General features: G+C 47.7%; 1 protein-coding gene across 2 annotated transcripts in view; it reads right to left on the bottom strand.

The window, feature by feature from the left end:
- The window catches only part of COL4A2 (collagen type IV alpha 2 chain), a 172,749-nt gene that overhangs the window by 110,516 nt on the left and 39,775 nt on the right, over positions 1–22,458 (bottom strand). For both annotated transcript variants that reach the window (XM_053217819.1, XM_027065217.2), the window contains exon 4: positions 15,248–15,328. In XM_053217819.1, the coding sequence (XP_053073794.1) occupies positions 15,248–15,328 (81 nt within the window). The remainder of the gene's footprint in view (positions 1–15,247; positions 15,329–22,458) is intronic.

The raw sequence follows: 22,458 nt of genomic DNA, 5'->3' as shown, positions 1-22,458 counted from the left end.
CTTCCATAACAGGCATTGTGCACACCCCAGACAATGGGAAATTGAGACACACAAACAAAAGACAAACAACAAAACCTGCCAAAAAGGCATAGGAAACACCTGCTATTTAGAAAAAAAAAATGGAACAAGACACTAATGGTTATTTCATGTGCTTTGCTAGAGTGGCCACAAGATGAGACTTAAAGCATTGTGGAAAAATATCAGTGCAAGAATAAGTGTACTTTAAATAGGACATTTTGTCTTTTCAGGTTACCTCTGTTGGTAATAGGAGAAAAGATCGTTATAGATGAAAAAAAAAAAAAAGCTTACGTGCCTTCCAGAAATAGCACATGTTAGAAATGAATCACAATTACATACAAACAGTAAGATGCCTCTGAACTTCAAACAACAGAACACTAATTATTTTGATTAAAATGGCACTTTTTCCCATCCTTGCCCTGACCTGTCAGAAGGAGGCTCACTGATTCTGAAATAGCTTACGATTCACAGGGAGGAAAAACGGGTCAATCTGACTTGGTCTGCAGAGACAGAAATGTTATTATCTTTTTTAGGACAAAAAAACGTCTGTGGAGAGGTTTTGGGAAAGTGTTTCTCTTTGTGCGTGACCCCACCCCGGGCGAGGGTCTGTGGCCCCCCTGCCAAAGGAACCACCTCCACGGTGCTCCATGGGGCCCCAGGGTGTCTGGCTCAGGGAAAATCAATGGCACCCTTGTCCAGAACTTCTTGAAATATCCAATTGTACGTGTTTCTTTTATGTTCTAAATTTCCGTGAAATACAGTAAGGACACTTGGAAACTCCCAGAGTAGGATGTAGCATCCTTCTCTAAAAACAAAGCAGAAGGTGAGGGAATCCCCCCAGCTGCCTGGGGTGGGAGTATAGTCCTGGCTGTGCCCCCAGCCCTTGCCTCCCTTCCTATCTGCGCGCCAACTCCCTGCCGGTTTATTCTGGGAGTTCCTGTTGACGCACAGCCAGCAGAATATGGAGATCACTGGGGCATATGGGTGGGGATGGGAACGACAATGAATTCCTGGAACAGCGAACGTCAGTCCAGAGGAGGAAAGTTGGATTCTAGCGTTCTCCCCTGTGACAGTGACACCCCCACCCCCCCGACCATGTCTCCCAAAGGACAGGGGATATTCACACCCAAAGGAGAAGCAGATTTAAATACCTGATGTTGTCAAAAATAATCAATTCTTGTGCCTAGAGTTTAGGAACATCAGGACTAGGTTTGATATAAAAGCCTGACAAATGTAAAAAGGCAATAGTGTATTCTAATAAAGTTTCAGGGTATTCAAAATACATGCCAGACTTCATTTCAATTTGTGAGATAAGATTAAATGCTAAAAATAACTAAAATCCCATGTTGAGCATGTGATAAAGGGTTTTCTATGATAGCAAAATGCTTTTTTTCCTGGAAACATGCACACATAAAATATGTATTTAATAAACATAAAATACACTAAATGAAAATCCGTAAATGTGCATACGCATATGTACACACACAGATAATGTGCATATTTCAAAATCCTGGGGTTATTTTTGGAATCTTTTATATGTTAATTCTAAGAAGAATGATCCTATCCTGGAAGCTTTCTCAGACGGCCCCCATGTCTGCTGGAAAGGGGTGTGGGGTGGCGGTACAGGGCCCCTCGCCCTCTGTCAATGCTAGTTTCATGGGACTAATCTATTCATCTTTCTGATCCACATGGGATTTCCATTACTCATCTTTCCTTCCAAGATAACTGACATTTTTGAAGGGCAACCGTTTTGTTAAATTTTATTTCCTTCTACTAAAGAAGTCTTTTTAATCTTCTGGAATTAAGGAGTTCATTTTCATCCACAAAGTTCTTTTTGTTTACTTCCTTAGTCTGATTATTCTACTCAAGGGTATGCAGATGGCTACATACCCCTTTTCATCGATGCTATCCTCAAAATAAAAAGTCCTAAAAATACCAGCGGCAATTAACATTTAGAAATCTCCTTTTTGGTTACTAGCCATCTTCATGGAATGTCTGTGTTTGAATTAGCTCAGTACTGGACAAGTAGGAGAGACAGAGACCCGGGGCAGGAGAACGCCTGTGTGTCCCCATCCCCAAGTCAGAAATGCTGGCTGTATCTTGTAACAACTTCACAGCAATCAAAGTAAAACCTTGGATTGGGGTTTAAAAATTAATTCTAGGGGCGCCTGGGTGGCGCAGTCGGTTAAGCGTCCGACTTCAGCCAGGTCACGATCTCGCGGTCCGTGAGTTCGAGCCCCGCGTCGGGCTCTGGGCTGATGGCTTGGAGCCTGGAGCCTGTTTCAAATTCTGTGTCTCCCTCTCTCTCTGCCCCTCCCCCGTTCATGCTCTGTCTCTCTCTGTCCCAAAAATAAAAATAAAACGTTGAAAAAAAAATTAAAAAAAAAATAAAATAAAAATTCTACACATGGAAGGCTGATAGTCAAAAAGCAAAACCAAAAAGGAACGTGACAAAAAACTTACATAAAAAATGGATTTGGGGGGAGAAGTATATCCCTTGTGAGCCCATGCAAGAATGTGTTTGGTAACAAAGGGGTGACAGGATTTTATGGTGGGGTTCAGAAACATAGCATCCAGATCCAGAGAGGAAATAGCTCCAAGCACTCACTTGGGTCAGGCAGCTGCTCCAGGACTGAAGGAGGAAAGGGAGAAACTTAGGAGACCATCTTCACACAAGCAATGGGTCAGGAAGTCAGGGACCCAGTTTATGCAACACATGATAGTTTAATATGAAAAAGGTTAGGAGATCGTGTGCTTTCCTATAATCTTGCTCAGATCAGTAGATGTGGGGGAGAAGGAGATTTGACTGGGGGCTGGTAAAGGGATGCAGGAAGGGAAAGCTCACTGAGGTCAGAGGGGCTTGGGCTAGAGTGGTGTGTGGGCACTGACATCTGGCGCATCCATGCTTGTGTGTATGCTTGGGTGCGATCAAGGGAGGGCTCCTTCCTGCAGGGACACGGGCACGTATCAAAGCTAAGCTTTTGTCCAGGGCAGCATCCTCAAGAGCTCTGGTGGGAACAACTACAGCACACACCCCAGTGCAGGGCCACCTCTCATGTGCTGTGATGGGGTTCTGGTTGGCAAACCACTTGTCAGTAGTGTCCAACAGTGCTCTCTTCGAGGGCACAAATTTTTGTCATCTGATGATGGCTGACACTCATACGAAACTCCCCATACAGCTATGCTATAGCACATGTGTTACCTCAGCCTTCTTGGATTTCAAATTAAACACCCTAATGCTATTACTTAGTTCAACCTCTTTCTCCTCGCCTCTAGTTTGACTGAGTGCTTAAAAATGACTGTTTACGTATAACACAGTTGTGGCACTAACAGAACTTTCTTCTGTGACTTGCAGAGACTAAGTCTACCTTTCCAGGATGATCTTAAGTTAACCTCCTGTACAACACTTGAGAAGCAGGCTGATGTCACCGTCCTGGCATCTCTTGCTTTCAAAATCCACTCTTTCAGGGCAAAACAAACTCATGAAAAACACCAGCTACAGGAGGGATCAACTCTTACGAAAAATGTGAAGTTCACAAGGCACAGAAAGGAATATCCTAGGGGCTCAAACAGGCTCAATTCAACTTCTTGTCAGTGGTATGTCGACCACTGGGTCTCTTTTAAGTGAAGCTTACGGAATGAATCTTACTGTCTTGAAACTTTAAGTGGGTCTCACTGTTCTCTGCAAGTCTCAAAGGAAAACTCTGCTCTTGGGGGAGAGCTGAACTTTTTTGGTTCAACTTTTGGTTAGGACTTAGATTCTTTTCTTTTGCAGTAATATACTACACTTTTCATTAATGGAGTTTTTAACATGTGCTTTACTCTGGACACATATAAATCTACTCTGAGGTGGGGTTTTTTGTTTTTTGTTTTTTTTTTTAACACCCAAGAACAGAACAGGCTGCCATCAATCTCAGATGCCCTCTTCTCTTTTTCCTGGGTGTGACACCAGGGACAAAACTTGTCAACATACTACACCTGTAATTCTATCATTCTATGGAGAGAAACACAAATATTTGTAAAATATCAGGTGTTAAAGGATGAGGAATTCACCCCCAGGCTCCAAGCCCAGGAAGCCTGGCCTCATGTTTCAGGGTTCTGCTTGAATTGTCTGGGCTCCTGGTCAGTTCTCTCCTCCTTCAGACTGCAGAGATGTGGCCTGAACTGTGACAGGCTTGCTCGTGAGTCTCGCCCTGGTGCCCCCCGGGCTGCTTGGGCACGAGACCTGCCTCCTCTCTAGGCTGGGCTGATGAGCAGGATGTTAAAAGCAACATAAAAAAGAGAACTGCTCCTCAGAGAATCACAGAATTCTGTTAATTTTGTTCTATCTCCTTGCAGACATGTGCGTCCTCAAAGGCTCTGGCAACGTGTTTTTTTAACCAAATCTGAGAAACGCTACTTTTGTTGACAGATGCTAAATCTGGGTGCGATGCATAAAAACTGATCTGGACATTAGGGTTCTTTTGAAATATGAGCACTATCTTCACAAGCCTTTAAAAATGCCATTATCGCCACTTAAAGTATATTTTTTTTTTAAAAGAAAATAATTACTACCATGCAGAGCTGAAACATGCCAGTGCTTTAATTTTTATTACTGAGACCAGGCTCACCATAGAACTCATTCGTCCTTCTGTTTCTTTATTTAAAACAGACTTTAGGTTTGAAGAGTAGTTACAGTGCCTTGCAAAGACAACAATTTAATAAAAAACATCAACACTGACAAGGCAGCCGAGGACTATTAGGCCAAAGATATTATTTGCCCAGCATTAATGACTTCCATTTCACTTCCATTTTGTTTTGTCTCCCCCACCGCTTTCTGGTTCCAATCCTTTAGGAATTATCCATCCCAACAGTGTTTTGGATACAAAAACTTTTGTTCCTGTGGCGGGATTTTCAATGCCCTCACGGTGGCTCAGGAGGAAACTGTCCTCAATACAAGGTCTGTATTGCGTTACTGGGGCGGCTGTTCCTGCTTCATTCTTCCAGAATTTAAACTTTTAGGCTGGACACAGAGAGGGAAGGGACAGGGATATTTTGACCTTTCTCATCAGTGGGGACATATGCCCTTTTGAAGGCCTGCTTTGTGCTTCCCATATGAGTCAGACATCTGACGACTTGAATGATTTGGTTGTCTACACCACAATGTGCTAACTTGGGTGGGATGCCAGAGGGCTCAGAATCACAGGCTGTTTGGGACCTCAGGTTGGGCGGTTTCTTAAGAAAAATTTGAAATGCCTAAAAGCTGTCAGAAATAAATTGATCTTCTGCTCACCCGAATGCCAGTGATGAGTACAGTATCTCTGCCTGTGACTTTGAAGGACAAGGGTGGTTCCCTCTGATTTAAAAGGAACAACACAAAGCAGAGATGAGATGACCCTGATTTCCTTCTTCCCAGGGCACCCCCCAAGTATGTGTCCATTTAGGCAGCACATTCCGAAGGCCCCTCAGTGAGGAAAGTGTGTGTAGGAAGCGTTCGTCTGGTCACTTCTGCCATTATTCTCTGGTTACTATTTAACTATCTCTGGAAGAAAACAAAAAGTATTTTCAAAACTTTGCCATGCGACCTACTGGTTTTCTCTTTGCTATGGAAGCAGTGTGATGTCTGAGTACTACGACGCAAGCACACGGAGCCTCTGGTCAGACAGCTCACTTGGGAAGCACTTTGAGACGAAACCACAGTGGGCAGGTGCGACACGCATGCTTTTGGCACACGAAGACTAGACCAGGCCACGTGAGGCCCTCTCTTCCCCTGTGTAGACAGATGACCAACTCAGAGCAAACATTTCTGTTTTCAGACTTGCTTTCAGAAAGCAGATCATGCTTGGTAACAACCTTGCTCTGGTCGTTTCAGAAATCCTGCAATTGTTTACTTAGAATGAATTGGAAGTGAATAAAACAAAACAAAGGTCTTTGAAGACTGGTGTTCTTTCTGTAACAGAGAGGGGAAATGCTTTAATGCTATACTTGTCAAAACATTCCATCAGGAGGTAGGAAAAACGAAGGATTTCTGAAGGCAGAGCTTTGGTTTGGTTCGGTTCTAGAACAGTAGAAATATTTATTTGTCTCTCCCAGTTTATCAGCCATCTATTGGCATCTGTGTGAGATTTTCAATCAAGACACAAAATCGTTACTACCATCATCATCCTGGCTATGGACTGATGTGATATTTTCCTTAAAGCCATGAAAGGCCATTTCCCCAGGATGGTCAGCTCTGGACCAGCGCCCACTTAATTATTGGGTCGCCACCCTAAGTGCCAGAGGCTGGCAGGGACGGGCTGGGTCCCTGAGCTTCCGCTGGCTCAGGCCACCACCCAGAATTCATGGGAAGCTCCTGGGGGCTCCTCCACCCGCTCCGACCAGCCGGTGGACCTCACAGGGCCAATTTTGTGCTTCTGCAGAAACCATACTTTCTACATACACACAAAATCTGATCACGGTTAAGGTCTAAAGGGTTGGGGAACAGAGACCCACCTACGTACAAAAAAAAAAAAAGGTTTTCTCTCAACGTGGCTCCCTCTTCTGCGTGGGCTCTGAGAATGTCTACTCTACGCTTTGTGCATTTAGGTGTAAATTCCGAGGGGAACGTTTGGATGTGTGGTTCTCTCAGAACGAGATAGTGGGCGTCACCTCCCCCCAGTGTTTCCAGAGTAAGAGACGCTTCGTGGAAGATTTGTGGTGTCTGTGGCACCAAGGCAGCCATCTTTCATGGGCAACACCTGGACACTCAAGACCACAGTGCGGCGACAATGTGCCACGCAATGTGGCATGAGCTGCCCACGTGATTTTTTGGGTGTGTTTGTGTACAGTGTTCATTGGAAGAGGGAGAAATGGATGAATCAAGTAGGAAGACCTTTACAATTCTTCCTTTGCACTCAGGTACTAAAGACATCTGATGGGCCAATGCTTCATTATTCATCACTGAACATGTACCGCTCCTGCTTGCAAATGTGTTCTCTGCTGACTCCATCATCTGTCAAGTATCTGCTCCCCATCAGCAGTTGTATCATGGCCATTTCTGTTGAGGTTGATAAATGCTAGGCCACGACCACTGTGGTTAATTTTCACCAGTGACTTTCATGGTTCCTATTATTTAACAACATATTTTACTGGTAGGAAACAACCCAGGATAGTTTGTCCTGGGGATAAAGACCATGATGATTTCGATGGTGACGAAAACATGTGTTTTCTCTAAGCACTGACTTTCAACCAGGAGATTCTGTCCAGAATGATGTTCTCTGAATCCATTCAGCAAGGCGGTATTAAATTTTGTCTTTTTAGGATCTGAATAATGTATTCTTCCTTTTGGATGAGCTCCCAACGGGGCCGTTTTCTGTCAAATCCTGACTACCTGTCATAATGGTCCTTGCAAAATGAAACAATTACCATCTTGGGCCAGGTAAAATGGGGAGTGGGCCTGAGCCACGTAACCGTATCTCTCTTCTCCAGCTGCACCACTAACGTGTTTTGACACAGTTTACTGAAAGCCCTGCTTTAAGAAAATGCTTACTTGATCTTGCCAGAAAGACAGCGAGAATAGCCTGATGTTCCAAAGCTGAGGGCTGGGTGAGCAAAGGTCTCCTGCACCAAAGCAGCTAGACAAGGAGTTTCTAGAAGGGGAGGCCCTGACCAGAGCTCACGCTGGAAATGCAGGTTTCCCTGAGGCTTGGGCAAGGTCGAGGATGTGATGAATCATGTTCGGTACAGACACCACTTCCAATGTGCCCTGCTCATGGGTCTCTATATTTTTGAGATAACATGCTTTTAGTAAGATATAAGCAAGTTGCACTCTTGGTCTTACTTTCACAAAACCCTGACTTTATATTGTGCTTTATTTTTGTCTAGGATTTGATATCTAGAACATTCCTATAGATTCACAGTGAGTTCATTGTCTCTCCTACTCTCCACCTCCGTACTCCCTAGAACTGTGATCTTCAATATGGAAGCCATGGGACCTATTCAATTTGAATTTTTGTTAACTAAAATTAAATAAAATCTAAAATTTCTCTAACTACATTTTAAATGCTCAAGTAGCCAGGATGGACAGCATAGATAGAGAACATTTCCATCTCTGCAGAAAGTTCTTTTGGAGATCATGGGGCTAGAAAGCTCCAAAAGATTAGGGATATTGATTGCTTTGTTTACTTCTGTATTCCCGGTGCCAAGACAGGACCTGGTGTGTGGTAGGTATGTAATCGCTGTGTGTCAAACGAATACTTTGGTTTTCAAGTTCTAGTTTCCAACTACGGCTGTGTATAATCTACTATTTCATGGTATTTTCTTTGAGTAGACTAGATCACCAAAACACGAACCTCACCAGCCTCCCCATATGAAGAGCTCTGTGACTTGAGTTATAAGTTACATGACTTCTCTAAGGACATCCCTCAAATGGTTTCTCATCTCCCTAAGACTTGGACACAATCTTCTCGCCGCCCCTGACCTTTACTGTTGGACCTGGCCTCGCACCAGTGTCGCCCCTTGCTGCCCCTTAAGCACTCAGGGCACACCCTTACTTTGGGGTCTTCGCCCCTGCTGTTCAGGGGGCCCCCCTGTTCACTCATGCACCCCTTTCTCTTAGACAAGTGCCTTGTTCGTAGATGGTACACAGTGCATGTTTGAGTGTTGAAGACATGCCAACCTCCATGGCTAAAAGGAAGCGGGGTTTTTCTCATGATGGCAAACATAAAAGCACATCACTACCTGTGATCTACAAGTTAGGTGGACCCTGTCTACACCTGCTGCAATACTAGTTTCACTGCAGAAAATAACCACGTAATTGAGATGCTGCAGCTACTGTAGCATCAGATGAGCCAGAACCACACCACTGTTCCAACAGCACGCTAAAAGTAGCACACGATTTTGAAAGCAGGTGAGACCCATGTGTGGACAGGTATTACAAAAGCCTAGCACCCAGGTCATGTCCTGGCTGGTTCTGAATAATTCGTTGTCTTTTCTGGATTGTGATAGTTCATAAAACATTGGAGGTGGATTCTAATTTTTTTAAATGTTTATTTACTTTTGAGAGAGAGTGAGAGAGGGAGCGAGAGAGCGGGGGGCGGGGGGGCAGAGAGAGAGGAAGACACAGAATCCAAAGCAGGCTCCAGGCTCCGAGCTGTCAGCACAGAGCCTGATGCGGGGCTTGACCTCACAGACAGTGAGATCATGACCTGAGCCGAAGTCAGACGCTCAAGCGACTGAGCCACCTAGGCGCCCCTGGAGGCCACTTCTGTTAAAGGTACTGAGTGTGCCATGAGAAAGTACCAGGAAAACAGCAGCTGGTCTGAACAGACATTTGCCATAGCGGCACCGACGTTCTGATCCCACACATGCGAGCATCTTCGGGGAACAAAGGTGATGGACACGTTGCCACGGAAACCCGGGCGTGGACCACGTACAGCACACACGCTCCGAACTGAAGATCTCTCCGTAGCACTGCGTTGCTCTACCCGCTTTTCAGACTTGTAGTGAGCCATTTCAGAGAAGAAATTCCATAGTATTTTGCAGTCCTGGCTACTCACATTTAAGGGGAAGGTTTACGGTCTGCAACGCAGGATAGAAGGTACTCTTATCAGCAAGACTGCAGCTCACCTTACAGAGAAGATCTTGTCAATCGCCTGTGGCTCGTAGGCTGCTCTATGTCCTTCTACCCCTGTCCCTGGGGGCCAGGGCTCTGCTTCCCTTCATCTCTTGGTCGCTGATCCTCTGAGCTGACAGCAAGTGGCCAAAGACAATGAACCTTTCCACTGTCGCAGGGCACCTGCTCCCTGCTACCCCCTGCCAGAGTCCCCCGTCCACTCTTCCCTACTTCCCCTTTCACTCGGCATCTCTCTGGTTTCTTTCACTTTGATTTACATTGTCGAACGTACGGAATCTTGTGAGGTTAAGAATTGTTTACTCATACTTTGACTCCAGTCCGGGGACCCGCAGACTGTGGGAAACTCCTGGCTGCATGAAAACACACAGCAGCTACACACAGCTTGGTGCGAGCCATCGCTACCGTGCACGCGAGGGGCTCATCTCTGGTCCCGTGGTTGGTGCTGTCAGGCCCATGGGGGGCGAGTGCGTGGCTGAGTGCTGAGTGGCGGTGGGGGGCAGGGATGCCAATGTCCTCAAGCAGGGGCTGAGGACAGAGCTCTGGGAACCAAAGCCGTGGGTTCTCTTTTTCTCACCGCAGCCCGACCATCTCCGTAATTCCAAACAATTTGGACCTAACAGCGTCTTGGTGCTTACCAATCTCTAAAATATCTGATTGTCTGGGGAAACAGGTGCCCTGTGAAGGCCGATGCCATGAAAAAGCTGCAGTAAGCTATCTGACCCGAGTTTACGGTCAAAAGTCAAAGGGCTGGGGGGAACACGAGCCTGTCTAAGGAACTGAAATAATGAATTAAAACTGACCTCCGTTGGAAAAACCTGAGAATTTCACAACCTCTGGGTAAGTTAATGAGCAAAGACAAAGATGTCTTTATTTGTTGAGTCGGATGCCTCACCGGCTCTCCTCACTGTTGTCTCTACTAGTGATTTTTGTATCACCCGGTGGATCCCGCTGTTCTGATGGAAGTCCTGTGACAGACATGAACTCTAATGCTTTCCATCCAACAGACTTCCACCCCGTGAAAGAAAGAAAAACATAAAATATATGAAGGAAGAAAGAGTAAAACGACTAGAAACAGGCGAAGGGGCTGGGCAGCTGTGTCTGGGGCCAGTGACTGTAGGACCACTGGCGGCAGAGGGCTCGGAGAAGTTAGTTGGCCAGCTTCCTTTGTGCCCGTCACCCTGTACGATATCGGTGAGTCAGGACTTACAACTTTTAATGACTCCAATATATACACAATCGTTTATTGTATTTTTTAATGTTTATTTATTTATTTTTCAGAGAGAGAGAGAGAGAGAGAGAGAGAGAGAGAGAGAGAGAGAACACGAGCTGGGGAGGGGCAGAGAGAGAGAGAGGGAGACAGAGAATCCCAAGCAGGCTCCACACTGACAGCAGAGAGCCCAACGTGGGGCTCGAACTCACGGTCCCTGAGATCACGACCTGAGCTGAAGTCGGATGCTCAACTGACTGAGCCACCCAGGTATCCAATAGTTTATTTTATATACAGACCCTCAAACAGCAATAAATTATCAATTCATTTAGGGGCGCCCGGGTGGCTCTGTCGGTTAAGCGTCTGATTCTTGATTTCGGCTCAGGTCATGATCTCATTGTTTGTGACATCAAGCCCCGAGTCGGGCTCTGCCCTGATAGCACAGAGCCTGCTTGGGATTCTCTCTCTCTTCCTCTCTCTGCCCCTGCCCTGCTCTCACTCTCTCAAAATAAATAAACTTTAAAAAAAAGTACCAGTTCTTTTCTCAAAGTTCTGCTTCCCTCACTGAACCACTGAAGGGAAGGGTGGAGAACTGACCAGAGCATCCTAACTCACGCAGAGAGAGGGCCAGGACCCCTTTCATTTGGCCTGTGTCCTTTCCTTCCATCCGCAGAGAATCTCCTCCATGTAGGCTACCATCTGGGAAGAGGCAGGCACAAAAGATTACTCATCGAAGTCTGAAGACTTGACTTGTGTTCTGGACCACACTGGAGCAGGTCACTTACCACCCCCCTGCCCCCCGCCCCAGGTCACTGTTCTCCTTCCCTGACGTGTGAACTAGGGAACAGGGCCCAGAGCACCCCTCCACACCTCCCAGCTCTGCCCAGGGAGTGAAGAGTGGGGCCGCAATTCCTGCCCTCCACACCCCGGCAGCTGGCGGCATAGTTTTTCCACAGGGCTGGACGGCCCTGCCTGCGAGAAACAGTCTTCTCTCTGCTATGACCCACCAGCCCCCAGCGAGGGCTGGGGAAGCTGCACACGTTTCACACTGAGCTTATTCATTCGGTAACATGAGAATTCATTCGGAATGAGAATCCACAGTACGTTTGTGATTTCTGCTTCGAGTCCAAAAGTTATCCAGTAACATACAGCTTCTGATGTCGGCTGTCACCATGGTGAGGAACAAGTGAACTCTACCCTGTGCCCATATAAGGCCGGGCTGCCCAGGGCCCAGGGAGCACAGAGCTCTGCAGCGAGGCATTGTCATCTGTGCTCCAGAAGTGCCGTGGGGAAAATATATGGCAAGGGACCCTGGGGGAGCTGTGGGAAAGAACAAAGTATGCACTCAGCTCTCTAACAGCAGACTCTGTCCAACTGCTATTTTTATGCATGACATTACTTTTAAAAAATATTATCAATCCGAGAGTAAGACAGAAATAGCCCTGCCGTCTACAGGAACACATCTGGGTAAATTTGTTAATTAACAAGTATTTAGTGTACATCCACCAGGCTTCTGGAACTGAAACGGGTACCGCGCCTTAGCAAGCACACTAATGAGGTAGACGTAATTGTTCTAACAACAGGTATCTCCACTAATACAGGCTCACCCCATAGAACATGATAAATGGTGCCATTTCTCTCTCCTCTGTAACATTTTTCTTCCCATTGACCATTAGCCTGTCTATCACCTTGTTGACTAGTATCCAGTGGCACACCTGGGTCACCGGGGCAGCCCCGGAGCTGACTAAGACAACCCAACTTGTATCTGTAAGGTCCACTGCAGCATGGAGGGCTGGGCAGTGTGAAGAGGGGGGCAAATGCAGCCTGAACGCTACGTGTGGTGGGTCCCACAGGCCAGGCCCCAAAGTGGGCTACCACGTGGCTCTGTCTCTTGAGGAATACTCACACAGCTGTCACATCTCATCTTAATGTTATCATAATAGGTCTGAAGAATTAGAGGCAGGTCAAACTCACTCGGGGCTCTGGATTACTCGCGTTAACCAAATTAACTGGAAGGGGCCAATTATCTACTTGGTCACGTACAGAAACACTGTCAGGCTATGCTGTGGATGAGGGATGATGATAAATGAAAAGCTCTCAGTGCCAACTTACTGACTTAGAGAGACCTAGGGACCCTTAGAAATCCCCCCTCCTCATAACCACTCTGAGAAGACCCCTGGCGTTCCATAAGAGCACATAACTACGTAGATGGTCCTGTACAGTAAAATAAAATACAATGCTAAGTGACTTAAGTCAGCTGGAGAAAGACGAATGCCGTATGAGCTCACTCATGTGGAATTTAGGAAACAAATGAGCAAACAAACAAAAAAAAGAGACAAACAAAAAAAAACGCAGACCCTTAAATACAGAGAACAAACGGGTGGTCGCCAGAGGAAGTGGGTGGGGGAGGGGTGAGACAGATAAAGGGGACTGAGCACAGAGAAATGCGTAGAATTGTTAAATCATTATATTGTACACCCGCAACTAACAGAGACTGTATGTTAGTTATCCTTGAATTTAAAAAAATAATAATCAGAACAAACTATCTTTACCGAAGAACAAAATTTGTATAAAACTGTTATGGGAAATGTTACCATATTGGTTCTGCATTAAGCAATCATAAAAAGTGAAAAAGTAACCTTCTGCTCTGTGTGGGTTCTGTTTGGCTGATCACGTGGAGAAAAATGCAGAGTCTCTCTGGAGTGTCTCTCTGGAGTGTCTCTCTGGAGTTGAATTCCCTCTTACACAGGCAAGTCCCACAGATATTTGTAAACCATTAATGTATCTTCCCCTTGCCCATATTCGGCCGGGCCAGGCTGGGCCCTGGGGAGGGGAGGCTCTGCGTCAGGCAATGGTCATCCCTGACCCGGAAGCGGCACTGGGAAAACCGACAGCAATGGACCCAGGGGGTTTCAATCTCATGAAATGGCTTCCATATGTTTAAAAAATACTTAATCCTTGTTAAATGCTGATGTGTAATCTTTGATTAGCAAAACTTTTTTTATTTTTCAGTTTATTTATTTATTTTGAGAAAGAGTGCACACGCATGTGAGAGCAGGGAAGGGACAGAGAGAGAGGGAGGGAGAGAATCCCAAGCAGGCTCCATGCTGACCGTGCAGAGCTGGACATGGGGCTCGATCCCGTGAACTCATGTGAGATCATGGCCTGAGCCAGAACCAAGAGTTGGAGGCTTAACCAACTGAACTACCCAGGCATCCCTCGCTCGATTAACAATTTTTAAAGCACGATGTCCCCATTCCAAGCAGAGGAAACTTTACTGAGTCAACAACAGCAACAACTGTCTTGAGGACCATAACTCATGAAGGACATAGCATGTAGGGACGGAAGCTCTGGGCGAGTGACAAGAAGCCTCCTCTATGGCAGTCTTCGGCCCTGAGAGGATGGTTAGTCAGTCCCACGGTAGTGAGACCAGCACCTTTGTGAAGGGGTTCCTTATCAATCACAGATTTTACATGTTTGACTTGTGGAGGGGACTCAGGTAGGAGAGGGCACGACGTCCAGCCAGCCACAGACTGGCCCCACCGAGCTCCGCTGAGGCGCGTCCTCCCTCTGGGGTGTGGGAGTGGAGAGTGGGGACCGTCAGCACTGACTTCAGGATTCGGGGTGGGGAGACGCATTTGGAACGCCTGAGGAGCACTGTCAGATCTGACTCCACAGCAAAAGGGAATGCAGGCAACACGTCCCAGCTGCCTCTCATGACCTGGCCCCTGGCGGACGAGCAGGAGCCCCACGGGGAAACACGATCCCAAGACGTGAAGCCTCAAAACACTCAGTGTCATAAAACGCTATATGGTCCCCACACGAAAATGGGCTTACACAGATAAATATAAACAATCTCTTTTTGAAATCAGTAATGCCAAGACCCAAACATCAGCTTTAATGGCAATGGGAAAGCCAGTCACTTCGACATACGGAACCCAGTATCAGTCCGTATTTCGGGTTCCGATGCGGGGTGACCTTTTTTCCCTGACTCATCCGATGAAACACACTACAGAAAGGACATTCAGGGGATGAGTGGAATGATTTTAAAAGGGAGACTTATTCTCCATGGCAGGATGCTTGTGCCCTCTAGAATATCAGAATATCTATACCGTGAGGGGGGAGACACAACCATGTCTGCTTTACGTAACACACACGTGTATATACAATCTCACAAGTAGAAGACGCCCTTCGTAACAATTAATAAGAGAAAAGATGTGTAAGAAAGTTATGATTGTTCTCAATTTGTGTGGGAAGTGGCATAAATTGACCAGACTTTGCCTCGTATCATTGCTTGTTCCGATACGGAAGAACACGTCTGTGTTAAACTTCTCAGCAAAGTATGCGATTGACTTAATCACGCGGTTTAAGGCGCTTGGGTTTAGGCGCAAGTATAAGGAAGAGAGGTTGATGGTGACGCTGTGACTTACCCGCCCTCCTTTCTCAGGGAAACACTGGCAGCCCCCGCTACAGTCTCTGCCCCCGCAGGGCACGTCGAACTTCTTCACGCCCTGCAAGAATAACATGAAGAAAAGGTTAGTCCAAACACCATTGGCTACAGCAGGTGTCACAACAGCATCTGCTGAGAGGAGGTCCAACTCCGGCCATGCGGTCTTTATTCAGAACAAACAGACTTCGGGGCGCCTGGGGGGACTCAGTCCACTGAGTGTCTGACTCTTGGTCTTGAATCAGGCCTTGATCTCACAGTTCGTGAGCTCTAGCCCCACGTCTGGCTCTGTGCTGCCGTCACGGAGCCTGCTTGGGATTCATTCTCTCTCTCTCTCTCTCTCTGCCCCTCCCCCCCACTCTCTCAAAATAAATAAATAAACTTAAAAAAATAAAAATAAGCGAATAGACTAATTTTTAGAGCAGTTTTAAGCCCACAGCAAAAGGTACAGAGATTTCTTGTCTCCCCCTCCTCCCCTTCCCCCCAATGCATCCTCCCCACTATCAACTTTCCCCTGCAGAGTGGCACATTTGTCACAGTCGATGAGCCTGCAGTGATGAGTCCTCACCGCCCAGACTCCAGAATTTACATGAGGGTCCCTCTTGGTGTTGTGCCTTCTATTGTCACTGTGCCTTTTAAAGGTGATAAATGCCAGATGCCGAGCTACGTCCTGGGTCTCGACAGTCAGGGAGAACATTCCCTGAGTGCAGGGATTCCGTGTGAAGTGAGCCTGTAAGGACACTCTGTTAAGTAGTTCAGAGTGAAGGAGGAACTCAGGCACACAGGAGGCGGCCCTTCATTCTCTGGGAAATGTGGGGTGTGCATCCCAGAGGTGGGGGGTTCAGGGTGAGCAGGATTGGGCTACCTTCAATGCTGGGCCCCCATCATACACCAGGGATTCTGCTGAACTAAAGGGAGAGGGGCTTCCGATGGGGAGGGGGACCTCGCAAACACACCTGTCAGGAGGTGCAAACCCTCACCTCTGCCACAGAGGTTCTCGACATCCCGGTGGCGCCAGCAGAGGACAACCTGTCCCTTTGTTCTGTGAGACCCATTGGTCTGCAGGGGGAGGAGGGGATGGAGGGAAGGGGCTTTCGCGAGGATTTCACAGACTTTTTGTCAGATGCCAAGACAGAACTCTTCAATGAAGTGAGTGAGTAAGTCAGGGAGCTCTGTGCCTGGACAATTCTAATGGGATTCCAAGGCATTTCTTGCCCTTGATCTCAGTATTTCAGGTAAAGAAAGGACTTGGACTTTGGACCATGTCTGAGCCCTTCCTTTCAGACCACTGACAGTACTAAACATTTTGAGTGGGACGGACATGACAATTAGGTTGACCTCTTCCCTCCCCTTCCTGATAAGCCCTGTCTCTCCCATCTGCATGACAGGTGAGTTACAGTGGCAGCAAGCAGGGGAGTCCCTGTCTGTCATGTCACCCTGGGCCAGACTGCCCGGCTGGCAGGCACTGATACTCCAGGGGCTCTGGAAGTGGTCGGCTTCCGGTGAGCACCAAGCCAAACTTTACCATGCACGCAACAGTCCCCAGAAAACAGATCGTTCCAACTTTACGTACAAGAGCGTTTTGCCACATCTGTCCCATTCTCTTCTAAGTTAAGTCTCAATGACTAAACAGGATGGTCACCTGGGGACTCCCTCCATTAAGCTTTCTGTTTCTTGTGCTAGAGCGTCAGCCAGAATCTTCCCCATTCCTGGCTTGGTACTGATACTCATGTGGAAAGGGACACGGTGTTGCCTGGCCACCTCTGTGACATCTGCTAGTCTGTGACAGTCTTCCTGGACATGCAGCCTTGGACGGGCACACAAGTGAACTCTGACTCAAAACCATCTGGCTGGAGTTTACCCAAGATCACAATAACTACTCAATGCTCTTTTTGTAGACATGATAAATTCCTTTCCAGGGCTAGCAACTTTCTACGAGAGGGATCTTGTGTCCCTCCAACAGCCCTTTACCTACTCTAGTCTCTGATGCATCAGTCACTACTCTGAAGGATTCAAACAAATCTGAGAATCTCAGACCAACACCTCGAAGCCTTTTGGATCCCTTGCTTATCTTCCTGTGAGAACAGCTTGAGTTCCACAGTGTAAAAGTAAACACATTTAAAATCCTTCCAGGCCCTCAAAGTATGTTTCTAGGTATTTGCCATTTTTTTTTATGGCTTCAATGTTCGTCTCTAGTGGGGCTCATTTTAAAATCCCACGATTTTGAATATTTGGTTTTTGTCAGTCCAGCTCCATGCTAAGCCATCGGTTTTACGGATTACCCTGAATACCAAAGGGAGACGTCTAGAGGGGTCACCACATTTCTGCTTCATATTACATACGACTGGGATGTGAATAGGTGGCTTGGCAGGTGTCCCTGGTTCACACAGTAATTCATTTGCCAGTTGTCTGGAAAGGGTAGGGGGACTCCTCAGTCTGAAGGGTGAAGCATAAACTTACATTCTCCATCTGGTATTTCAGAGGCTATTTTTAATTTTGATTTTAAGGCCACTTGCCAAATCCCTGGATATAAATCAACAGTTGAAATGATTTTGAAGGTTTTGAATCGATCTAACAGACTTTCTGTCCTAGGCTTAGGATAGACACTGGACTTAGTTACAGAGGTGAGTTCTTCATAACCTGCTTGAAATTCGATAGCACCGCTTTGCTTTGGAGCTGGGACTTGTAGGTCTGATAACTCCCAATCTTGACACTTCCTCAACTGTGTGCCATGGCTCGGGTACCCTGTCTCAGGAGGTGAGGAATGATAGGTCATGGAGAGGCAGGCCTCCCTGTACAAGCCACAGCCAACTTCCATCATGGAGATTCCAGCCCCGTGGGCCTGTGTGTGTGATGTGATGTGGTGTGCGTGAGTGTGTGTATTTTCCCATCGACACCTGGCATCTTGCACATCCTGCAGAGGGAACCTCATGAATCCTGGTATCTAAGAGCTCCAAGTACCACCAACTGGAGTGTCAGACTCCAGGATGCACACAAGGATTTATTAGAGCACAGCGTGTGCTCCAGACGTCTCTTAGACACTGAACAAGTTTCAGACCTGAGCCTTGGTATTCCCTGACGGGATGTGGGCTCCGAAACAATCTCAGGATATGAATGCCCTCCTGAGGACCCTGGATGAAGAGTCTGTGAACTGCTGTGTGGGTCCTCTGTCTATGTCCCCGAACAGAAGAACACGAAGGGCTCCCACCAGCCGCTGCCCATGCTCCGAGCCCTTGGGTCGCCACCTTGATTCGAATGCTCAATGCAACTCAGAGACGAACCACGATCCTTCCTGTCACCTCCCTGGTAAAGATGGCCAGTTTCCCCTGACCGCGCACTCAACTCAAGAGTCTGTCCACCACCCTTGAAGATGGCAGGTTGGCCTGGGTCTAGGCCTTCAAACTCAGTGTCTCGAGGAGGTCATGCTTTCTGTCTGTGGCTCCGAGATTCCTGGGGACCATCAGGTAAATTCTCACGTCAAGTCTGAATTCCCATGGGCGCCATTCTGTACAGCAAGATTTCCGCACCCTGCCCCCCGCCCCTTACGGCCCCCTGAAGCTGTGCCTGTCACTGCACTCACCATCTCAACGTCCACAGAGGAGACGCTGCTCCCAGGGCCAGGAGGCTCCTGGGGACCCTGCTTGAGGTGTGGAAAGTGTCCACTGTCATGGAGCACGTTACACCCACTCAGCTGAGCTTGTCTGGACGTCCTTCATCCCCGGGCAGAGCAGGACTTGCAAATGGGACCAGTTATGGTGAAGATCCACACAAACCGGGAAGGGCCTCCGCCCCCTTGAGAATGCCTGAATCTGACACGCACGCGTTCACGCGTCCTCGTACTCACGCAGAAACTGCCCCCTCCCAGGCTCCAGAACCACACAGGAGCCGGTGCCATGTGCCTCCCAGCTTGGAGGGATCAGGGAAACCCCCTCCCTCAGCTGCAGCAGTGAGAGAGCTCCCACCCCCCCCAATTCCTGGTAAACATGACCACAGGAGGGGGCCTGGAGATAGTTTAAATCCACTCATTGGTTCCTTCCTTCATTCTTCTCCGAAGGCTTACTCTGGGCCGAGCACGGCGATGGGCCATGGGTGTAAAGTGGGGAATAGACGACGCGCACCAGTTGACAAGAAAATTCAGTGGACAAGCAAGGGAACCTACATACTTTAAACTATGGCGAGTGCCATGAAGAAGAGGGGCTGTGGGAGGAAGAGTCAGGGAGGCCCAGTCACGGTCACGGTCACAGAGGAACCTGACTTAGCCGGGCTCCTTCCGTGGGGCTGTATTGGGCCCATGCCACAGGGTGGGCGGGGCAGGGGTGTGGAAAGGGGGTTGATAGATTGCAGGCTGGGGCTCCCACCTCTTGCCTTAGACGTAACGTCTAAGAGGCAATCAGCCCGCACTTGAAATGCTACCGTCCCCATCTGGACCCTCAGTACCTCAGCGTGTTCCGTGGACACAGTGCCTGTGTCACCTGGGCATTACTTAGAAACGCAGGCTCCACCTCAGAGGTCCTGCATCAGGACCCGCTTTCCAACACACTCTCCATGTTGCAGCGGCCTCCCGTGAAGCCACGCCCTCCAGTGGAGCAGGAAGCATATTCCCCACGGGTTCCATGCTTCCACACCCAAAGTGGACTCAGGCATGTTGTTCTAGAAGAGTGCCATCCCCAGACTCCCTCTGACCCCAGCCACCTGGGGCCCGTTCAGGGAGGCTCTGGGCACTCAAGGCTCGGTAGCTGAGCTCCTCATCCATCACAGTGCCAAAAAGACATTCAGTTCTCTCTTCCTTATGCAGAACATCCTGTTAGACTCTTCTCTTCTGAATTTTACCCTGCCCTGAACTGGTAGCCAGCCTTATTGTGCTAACTAGAAATTCTAGGAATTACAAATGACCTGGAATGCCTTAAGAGCCAATTGGCAATGTAAAGGCACAGATAAATTTTCTAGAAACCTTGGATAGTCTGCTCAAGTGGAATGCCACTGACATTGCTCCTGGGGGCAACGTGGAGGCCTCTGAGCAAGAGATTTTTTTTTGGTCAGCTTTTTATATGGGAATTCTTTTCTTCAGAACCTTATCTCCATTTTGGCATCATTCCATTTAGACAGATTTAAAAATATGTGTATTTGCATGGCCCTTCAGTTCATCCTAGACACATCCAAATCCCCCTCTGTGCAAGATCCATTCCTTGGGGAGTCTTTTGTCTCTGGGAGAAGAGGGGTCACAGAACCTTCTAAGAAGGCCAGTTTCCAGCTTCCTGGATCCGGCATCTATCAGGTTCAAGCAGAGAATTTCTTGCCTTGAGCCACGGGCTCTGTGGCTGCCAACAGACTTCTCTGCCATCTATAAATGGAACCCAGTCTCGTCGGAGTAGGTATGTGTAGACGCAGCTGCGGGATTAAGGGAACATCCGGTCCCATGTGCGGCTGGCCCGGCCTCTTATCTGAGCAATCGACTCACATCAGGGGAGCGGAGAACCATGCTACCTTCCCTGGGTATCACATAGCACCAGGCAGAGAGGAAAGGCTTTCTTCTACCGCCCAGCCCAACAGACACATTCTTCTGGAGGTGTCTGAGGAGCGGCCCCCTTCTAACCATCGAGAAAATGGCTTTTCTCACTTCTCCCAGTGGCAGATTTGTCCTCATATTTAGGACATTTAAAAATAGGTTTAAATAACAATCTGAATGCCAGGAAATAAAACACACAAAAGAGTTGGACTCTTGAAGACCAGCTATTTCTGTAACCATCAGTGTGAACCGTCCATGTATATTAAGGGAGCAAACCCGCGAACACAGATCCAGGTTTCTGTAGATGTGAGTCTTGTGTAAGGTTGATACAATATTTACAAATGAAACAAGAAAAAATGCTGGGCATTGTTCTCAAATTGCACATAAGAAATGAGTATTAACCAAATTTATATGAAGACCCAAGAACAAAACTCATTTGTCCTAAAACAAAGAATATTTTGTCCTCCACATATTCCAAGAAACTTCTTGTCCAAGAAAGTCTTTCTCAGCCAATATACCTCCAGCCAAAAAGAGCAAGTCTCTGTAGGGAATTTACAGATATTTTACCGCCGGACTGCCCCCAGCATCGAACCCAGGCTTCCTGTGCAGGGGGCTACTGAATAACCCAGTCTAACAGACACAGAAGACAGACATTCCTTACTGCAGAAAAAAAAGTAGTCCTTTTTCATATTTAAGGTAAAAAAAAAAAATCTATACAAGTCTTTGTTTTTGTCACAAGTCTGGTCAAGCTTGACTTTATAGAATTACCCTTTTAATCCAAAAAGAGGCCCAAAACAAAGAAGAAAGCCAACTTGGGAACAAGGTTCCCAGTAAAATTCTATTAGTTTATCAAAACAGGAAATATAAGCCATTTCCGCACATGCAGCTTTAGAAATTAAGGAAATAATTCCAACATGGTATTAGCAAGCCAAAGCATATGGCAGAGGAAACGCGGACCACAGCCACTCCACACCGAACAAAGCCCTCCTTCCCTGTAAGCCGGGTGGGAAATGCGGCCCATTCAGTTTCCTTCGTTAAAAGCATTTCAAGGGCACCCAGGATAGATGCGCCACTCCGGAATGGTCCTGGGACTGTCACCAGGTAGAGGCGGTGAAATAAATGATGGGCAAAAGTGCGGACCCACGTAAAGCCAACAACTCCAGGGGCCTGTTTCGGACTCCAGCTAGTTCCAGAGCAGGCCTGTCCTCATGGGGCTGGGGGCTCGGGGAATACAGGAGGAGGGGAGGGCACTGTGCTGGAAACAGAACCAGAAGGGCCAGGATGAGTTTAAAGGGCAGAAAATGCGCCGGTCTCTCAGGGTGATGGTCTAGGCTGACTTCGGGCCAAGCGAATACCTGCGGGACAGCGTCACCCCTGCTGACTCATCTGCCCAGCAGACGTCCCGGGAGGCCTCCCCTAGTCATCGGCCACGAGCCACGTGACGTTACATACTTGTATGTTTTTACGAGCAACGACGGGCCAACGTCTCCACCCTCTCTTACCCTGCAGCCGGAGGTCTAGGGGTGTTTTCCACACAGAATCGCTACTGACGAGACAACCTGGGGCTGGGGCGCTGAGCCGCGGGACTGGCTGGCGGACCCCTAAAGCAGGAATCAGGCACAACGGGGCGGGCTGCTGGCGGCCACAGGGAGTGCAGGAGGCCCAGACGCTTCCCCGAGTTACATCAC

This window comes from Acinonyx jubatus, chromosome A1, assembly GCF_027475565.1.
Source record: "Acinonyx jubatus isolate Ajub_Pintada_27869175 chromosome A1, VMU_Ajub_asm_v1.0, whole genome shotgun sequence".
Lineage (NCBI taxonomy): Eukaryota > Metazoa > Chordata > Mammalia > Carnivora > Felidae > Acinonyx > Acinonyx jubatus.
This window is presented reverse-complemented; position numbering and strand designations above follow the sequence as displayed.